General features: G+C 40.0%; 1 protein-coding gene across 1 annotated transcript; it reads right to left on the minus strand.

The window, feature by feature from the left end:
• Positions 1-3,668: 3,668 nt before the first annotated feature.
• On the minus strand, positions 3,669-5,233 carry LOC135936502 (uncharacterized). The gene is made up of 2 exons (XM_065479332.1): positions 5,088-5,233; positions 3,669-4,797 (listed from the first exon to the last, which is right to left on the minus strand). Exons 1-2 carry the CDS (start codon positions 5,100-5,102, stop codon positions 4,114-4,116), a joined length of 699 nt encoding a protein of 232 aa, XP_065335404.1. The 5' UTR covers positions 5,103-5,233; the 3' UTR covers positions 3,669-4,113.
• Between the last annotated feature and the right edge of the window lie 3,325 nt (positions 5,234-8,558).

An 8,558-nucleotide genomic window follows, 5' to 3' on the forward strand; every position in this document is an offset into this window, starting at 1 on the left:
TTTGGAATCAGCGGCGAACTCAGCGTGCAGCCCATGCAAATGATTTTGATCATCCTGGTGAATATTGGTTGTTACAAAAGCACTTTCAAATTAGAACCTGTAGGGATTCTCCCCACTAACATATTTGATAGAGACTTCCAGACGTCTCGCTAGTAAGTTCTAGGACCGCTGCGCTCATTCTGCACTCACCGAACTTCAAGAACATTCGACTCCAATTTACTCTTTACAAATTTACTTTAAAGAATTTTTCTAATTAATTGATAAATTACTTTTCCAGTTAATTGATACAATAAAAATAATGTACTGTAAATTCTGACAATATAGATAAACCCAATATCATTCCGGACAATGGTAAGAGACGTCTTGTTAAATTTGTCCAATAAAATAAGGTAGTTGAGTTAGTCTCCGTTTACTTAAATCACCGTGTTTCATTCAACTGACCCAAACTCCTACTAGCACATCAACTTTGAAAGTATGCACGACTTCGTTTTAAATTGTAAATTTATTCAGTGAAACTGAATAATGAATAAAACTCAAGAGAAAGGTTAAAGTACTATAAAATATTCAGAAAGTCAATTTCGTAGCGTAAAATAATATTTTGATTTTGATTTCCAAATTTTTGAGGTGGAAATACTGCTATATAACTCCTGTTAAACTTTTACCCAAACTCTTAAGTTCTGAGAGACGACGAAAGAGGCAGCCTAGTGCAATACCTTCAAAGGTGAGTAACTGAAGATAATCCTCAAGAGCTCACCTGCAGCTCCATCTATAGACAGTGCCCTCTAATTCAGGCACCTCGTCCTTGCTCCTGCGGCGCACATTCTTCGGATAGAATTAATTGAATGCAGCCAGACAAGATAAAATAATCTCAAACTACTACACCACGCATTTGCAGCAGTTTAATGGGATAGCAAAATATATCAAATTTTAAACTAAATCATTTGCACATTGTTGTCTATTTGTGAAAATATTTTTATAATAATTATTGATTAAAACAAAAATTAAATTAAAAATTAAAAAAAATAAAATAATGAGTTAAAAGAGCAGAAAGGGAATTCACTCGAATCAACCACATTTATTTTAGCTCTTTTATGACCTCGTAACGGTTAAACCCCATGCACTGGCTGAATTGGAATTCATTTTGATTGAAGCTGTCAGCCTGCGTGTCACCTTAACCAAGCACGTTGCCTATGGCGCAGGGGCAAGAGATATTACGTTGGTCTCGCACTCATAATTATTATGTAAGAAGTGGCTGCAGATGAGCATATCGTGCTCCTGTAAGATAAATACGCCTCAGCACCTTCTCTCCCACCAAACCATCCGCGATGCCGCAGGTAGAATTCTTCAAGCTCTTCACGAACCAGAAGGTAGATGTCTCTTCATATACTTGTTTGGAATAAAAATCAATGCGGCTTTTGCTATACCATAGTGTTACTTAATTCATCTGTGCCCTTATTATTATTAGACAGCAAAATCATTTGAAAAATATATTAATATTTTTGCTTTCAAACATGCTTAATTGATTAACACAAAATTACTTACTTTTTCATAAAAATGCATCTAGGTGAGTGAAGCGCTGCATAGTAGGGAGAACATATTTTAGGGTTTTTTGCCAAATGAGAAGAAAGCCAGTAGTTGAAAGCTTTCGCATATTCATATTTTGCTTTATCTTTTTCTACACATTGGAGAGGAAATTCGCGAACTAGCATTAAATTTTCATTATCTCTCAGACTTTATCGCAATGGAAGAAGTTTTAAACCGTCTAATTTTATACTCTGCCTGTATCTTTTAAAGGGCTATAAATTTATAATTGTTGGCAACAGCAACATCTTTTAATCCGAGAATTTACAAAATTTAGTATAAATAAAAATCCCTAATATAGCATTCAAATAGTGCATGAGTTAAAAGTGTTCGCACTCGAGGAAGGCTCAACTAGCCTATGTTAAGGAACATAGCAATCTAGAGCACTAATTCCAGTCGAAACATGTTGAAGACCAATTAAGTTTCAATAGCGTTTGACCAACGGGGGCAAATATTATTTTTACTACAAAATAATGAAATTTGCTGTTTAGGTCTGTAACCCTCAGGTTTTTTTAATTTGATGTCGAAGAAATAAACCCATTTTTTGGCAGTTGCTAGTATGATTATTTTAACAGATATTTAAAAATGTCCATTAATGGAATGACATAGATTTGCGCAGCAAAAAAATTAATGTCGGTGAAATATTGAATAAAAATTTATGCTTTGGGTGCAAGAGATCTAATTTCTTGAATCAATGTAAAACATCTAGAAATTGTCAACAAATATGGAAAATCTTATTAAAGTATTTAAACTTTAAAAATGAAATTGGTGATTAAATTTATTTTGTTTTGGGTGTGAAATACTGCTGAGGAGGCCTGTGGGACCGAAATAGCCACAGCAAAGTACGAGAATATGTGATATTCATTTTTCTTTTACAATTTATGAAAATTTTAAACCACCCATTCCTGGTTGGTTCGCCTACATAGAAGTGTAGCCACTGTTAAATCCATTTTATAGATTTTAAGTATGCTTGATATGGTTGATATGTTTCGGAATTGCATAATATGATATCCCTGATGTTCATTATCCCACTTTATAGCGTTGGAAGCTAAAAACGAAAATATTCGACAGGCTGAATTTAACTTTCTCTATCCCAAATTAGACTAAAAATCACCCCATGTTGGGATTTTTCTGCTTATTCTTATCGACGCATTAATTAATAATAACTGATCTGGACACTTATTTTTTCAATTAAAATTTCTTCAACAGATAAATCAAGAAAACTTCTACCAGTACACCATGCATGATCTCCTTAGTGTGTATTTTAAATATCCAAATTTCCCACGCTAACACACTTAATTAATATCCTAGCTTTACATGACTTCTGCACTTAATTATACGGTTACGTGTTTAGTATTTTGGAGATGAAATCTCGTTGGAGGCACACAATGAAGTGCGGCTCTATATATTTTAATGAAATCACTGTGCCGTGGTGCGAAAGATGCATTCTTAGCAACGCGCACGCAACTCGCACCTTCCATTTATTCATCCAGTCGTGGATTGCGCGAGTGCACCTCTTAATTAAGGAAATACCTTTGCATTCGTTTTGTTTGCTAATAATACTACCTGGCGTTTTCCTGCGTACACATTATTTGGAAGGCGCGAAACGTTCGCATGCGCCCGCGGCTTCTTGTTATGAAATTTTATCATTTTCACCCACACGCAGCATGAATTCTAGTTCGTTAGGCGATTTTTCGGGCGGCAATTCAGAAAACACGAGTTCACGTTTAATGATATTGCGTGTCTTGAAAGAAAACGAAATCTCAATATCGGAGTGAGAGTTGTTGGCAGGTGTGATCAGCATTTTCCGTCCATATGCATTTCATTTGAATAAATCTAAGATAAAAATTCATCGCTTCCCAGCAAAGAGAAATGAAACGAGGGAAAAGTCGAATGAATGAATTCATGTGGGAAATTGATGCAAATTCCCATTATTTGCGCTGCACGCGCTGCAGAGCGGACTAATAAATTAATGTATCTAGAAAAAATGAAAGCATTATAGCTCTCTTGGAAAGAACAATCGCAGAGATTATAACTCTGGAGCAGAAAGTTTATAATGTCTGACGGAAAGAAAGAAATGAAATAAATTTTTCTATAAAAAATGTTCACTTTTATTCTGTTTTTACAATATAGCTCATCAGTATGTACACATGTAAACGGGTCCTTATATTTAATATCGAGTCACGTTTGGCGCTTTTGTGGAACATTGTAAAACGCCGGAGCAAATTGAATGGGATGGAGTCATGAAAGCATCAAGAACTACAACATTCTCATGCGTATGACAATACATCGATACAAAAAACAATGCTGCTGCTGCTGGAAGTACATAGGATTAGCTCTAAAATAGCATCTCGCCGCTCTTCTGTACGGCTCGATGCGAGTTGAAAGGGTGATGGCGTCGATTTGCAACTAGAAATTTAGCTCGTCCTCTCGCCCACTGTTCCCTTACCGCGAAAGGGCGTCGAATATTTACAAGGGGGCTCGACGGCCCACGGGGGACGGAAAGGGGTCGAGAGGGGGCTGCCGATCGTCTTACTGCGGGGGACCGTAGCTGGAGGAGGGTCCAGTGCTGGGCAGAGGGCCGCCGTAGGTGTTGTCGGGGATGGAGGGGCCGGACGGCGCTCCGTAGCTGGAGGCGGGAGGGGCGGCCGGGGGACCGTACTTGGTGGACTGCTGCTGCTCCTTCTGGGTCTTGTAACGGATGAAGTAGACCTCGGGCTTGGACGGCTTGGTCGGTGCCGGCGTCGGGATCTCGATGTCGGGCTGCTCCTCGGGCTTCTTGACCAACACGTAGATCAGGGTCTTCTGCTCGTCCTGAGGGAAGACCGGGATGACTGGGGCGGTGGGCGCGGGAGGAGCAGGGGCCTTGATGAACACGATCTTGTAGTGCTTCTGCGGTGCCGGCACGTTGTAGGTCTTAGGGGGCTTGATGTACTCTGGCTCTGGGGGAGGAACGTGGACGTACACGTGCTTGTGGATCACGGGTGCCTGAGACGGCGCGCCGTAGCTGTTGCTGGGGTACGGGCCGCTGCCGGACGAGGGCAGAGGGGCCGCGTAGCTGTCCACGCCACCAGAGAAGCCGGAAGAGCTGAAGCCGCCGGACGAGTAGCCGCCGCCGCCGCCGCCGCCGCCGGAAGAGTAGCCTCCGCTAGAGCTGAAGCCGTTGCCGCTGTAGCCGAGCTCGGCAGCAGCCAGAGCCATAAGGCTCGCCATTACCTAAAACAAGCAACAAAAAATGGGATGAGAACTAGAACACAATGCAAACATGAAAAAATAAAATGATAAATAATATTTGGTCTGGTGACGAAAACCACAAGGTGGAAAACCGCAGGGGTCGCGTTTGGTCCACCCGAAAAGAGCACTGGACGCGTTAGAAAATTTTGCCAATCGATCCTCTGCGGCTTTCCTCCTCAGCACTCGGCACGATTTTCGACACTTTCGCACTCGGTAATCCAATAACAGGCAAAGTCCAAAATCACTGTAGGCGTCGCTTTTGGTGCACTCACCACAAAAACTCGCATGTTTGAGCACAGGACGATCAGCTCAGCAGGGTAAGGCTGAGACGGAGTTGACTGATGCTGAAGCTTTCTCCGCCACCGTCTTTTATACACACACCTCGGTGCGGAGAAGGGGCCACCGTCGCCGAGAGAAAACACTCTCGCCCGCGTTGGTTCATCCTTGGCTCGTCCCTCCGTCCTTTGCTCGCAGCAGTTGGATATGCACTTTTTCGTAGCCGACCACCCTTCTATCTCATTAGCATATTTGAGCGGTTAGCATGCTATTGGGAAATTTGTTTTCGGCTCTGCAACGAGACCACAGTATTTATTTAGTTTGGATTTACTGACATCGTGTCTTGAGAGTTTTTCATCAATTAAAACCATTTCAAAAACTAATTAAGACGGTGAACATAGTTAAAAATAATTTTAATAGTCAAGTTTTGTTGCAATTGCATGCAAAATTAAATTTTTATGTAAGACCATATTTCAAGCAAATAAATTAATAAAATGGCTCCTTCACGAATCCTTAATTAAATTATTACATTATAAAATCGATTACTCCATACACGCGTGATCATTGCTATGCTTACGCTTACACAAAATATTTGGTTCTTTAAAATTTAATGACACTTTTGTTGCTTTACGTTGCCATGACTGATGCCGACCTGTCACTCATGAAGTCGTTCAGTAATTCATTTTGCGTGACATTCTTTTTTATGCAATTTAGTGCAACCTCGAAAATTAAAGAAATGGTTTATTGTGTGACACAAACCGTAGAGATAGCGAAACCGTTCTATTTGCACGCAGTGCTCGTCCCTGGTTATTAACACAACGCGTTAAATGACATAATTTTCCAAAAAGTGGAGTCAGTTGCACGATTTACGACGTTTGTGTGTAATTTTTTTGTCCGTAACTCTTGATTTTAGAGCTGATATTTGCAAATGCTTTTAGCGTTTTGTCTGTGCTTCCAATGACGACGGAGAGATCAGAAGTTGCCAATGATAATATTTCGAAAGGCGGCCAATTATACGCTGGTCCGGGCGTATGAAGTGCCAAAGTGTGATGTTGCTTTTACCGGATGTATTGAACGTATTGACAAAATATTGAATAAGTCACTGCATGTGATTAGGATTGGTCTGTTAACTTAATTTTCAATTATTAAAGTGGGCTAATTAAGCTACAAGGATATCAACATGTACCATGCAAACATAAGCTTTTATGAAGCTTGTTTGAATTTTCATTTAAATATTAAACAACTTTCGAGGAGCGGGCTAAACAGTGAAAAAATCCTGTTTTTATTTTTAGAATTCATCTCTTCGTCTACTTGCCATTGGGATAAAATTTTCTAGCGTTGATCCTTTTTCCACCGATCATGATCCGCAGGCCGTAATTCACGATTAACAAATGGCCGGGGAAATTTGAATTGAAAGCATGCATGCGCCTCTCACTATGCGGCGTGGCGAATAACAACGCGTGTAAAGATAATTGCATTTCCTCTAATTACATTGAGTGAGGTCCGGCGATAAAATCTATATATTATACAGGCAACAAGAGGCGCTGAGAGAGATATATGAGCATACACGTCCGCTAATGTGCTTTCAATCGAAAGATAATTCCGAGCCAGAGAGGCGCATGCATGCTTCCTGTTGCGCCAAACGGCGCAGTTTAATTGTTGCACCGCCAACAACAATATTTTGCCTTTGAGAGTGCGCGAGAAAATTTGTAATTATGATTGATGTCGAAAAATTTCGCAACCTTTCGCAAATAATGCCTGAAATCCTTTCCCGGCGCAGGCTCTGGAAGTCAATTTAGCGTTGGTGAGAAAAGGAGGCGCGCTCAATTAGGATAATTTTCTCTCGCATGACCATAGCAAACAATTGCTCGCAAAATACCTTTCGCCACTCGCTGGAAGAAAGAGTCTCGTAATTATTTTAATCTTCCCAGACGAACACACACGTCTTCATCGGCGGACAATGCGAATTTTTGGCGGAATTGTGGCAAATGCGCAGGATGAGTTGCACTTCGGGTCTGCTTTGCATCGAGTTGCGTTTTCACATGGTGCTGGTAATTGTATGTGTAGGTGACACTGGTGACAGTATTATGTTGTGACACAATGAGTATTGTATGTTCATTCAGTTTGAGTGAGTGCGCCTCCGCGTCAAGAGGTGTTCATGTGATTAAGATGTTTTATTAGGTATCCTCGATTTGAGGAGCCATTCCTTTTGAGGCAGTGAATATAAAGAGCCATAACGCTTGTAGCACGCAACTTAAAAATCAATTTACTCCTACTCTTTACAAAATTTATCTCTGAACGATTAAATTGAGACCTACTTTAATATAGGGAGAAATTTACTCGCTGCAAATTACAAAAAATGCAAATTTATTTAATATTTAGGTAATTTCATTGGGTGTTGAATATACCAAAAAATCTCACATATAGCCGGTAACATTTTTTCGGGATTTGGAACTTAAGCAAGTTAAAGAAGAAAAAAAATGATATATAAGTTCGATATTTTCACCATATTTTGACCAATTTTGATATTTTTCCCGAAAAGTACTGTTTGTTTGATTTTTTTTAAAGCCAGTTCATATTCAGTGTTCTCTAATTACTGCCAGTTTAACGCATATTCATATATATCACACGAAATCATTAATGATCTTATTTAAAAATATTATTAGACAAAAATATCAAACCATAGAATCCATGGGAACCATTTCAAACTCAACTCAAATAATTTGTCGGCTCATGTGTTTTTTGTAGCAATATTTTGACACAAAAGTAATGTATTATAACCACGCAACTGAATGAAAACGGCATGAATAACCTGTTATTCAAGAACAATATAATACTTTTTTATCATTCCAGTTGCTAGTTGTTGGCTAATATTAAATTAAACAAAAATATCGCAGCAAAAAGTGGTCATCGGTTTAAATGTCTGGAGTTTCAGCCTGTTCATAAATCACACGATCTGGACCGTCCGGCTGATTGCTGGTAAAAATGCCGCAGAGAAAGGGGAGAAGCCAACTTTTTACGAGCATTGATGATGAAACCAGACTTTATTGGCTTCCACGTACAATTTTACAAGACCATAATAAGTTTGAACTCATCAAAGTAAATTCCTATGTTTAGGTGTTTTAATATTACGCGCTGGTACCCATCACTCGATGCAAACTACTGGCCAGACGCGTGTAAATTTTCCCGATAGATTGATTCTCCGCATTCTGTGCTGAGAAGCGTCACGATCGACGCACCCGCAAGACAAGACGATGCGAAAGCGATAAACGAATTTTGCCGCCGCCGCGTGCGTATGTCTTCGTTGAGTACACACCGTTGGTGCAAACGAACAGAACACTTCATGAAGTGTGTACAATGGCTGCTTAGGGCGAAAGTCCTGCTTTTCAAGTGTGAGAAAATCGTCGCTGGCTCTCTTGCCAGCGCGAATTGTGTCATTGCTGCAAATGCGATTGGCCCGAAATGCT

This window comes from Cloeon dipterum, chromosome 2 (assembly GCF_949628265.1).
Source record: "Cloeon dipterum chromosome 2, ieCloDipt1.1, whole genome shotgun sequence".
In the NCBI taxonomy this organism is placed as follows: Eukaryota; Metazoa; Arthropoda; class Insecta; order Ephemeroptera; family Baetidae; genus Cloeon; species Cloeon dipterum.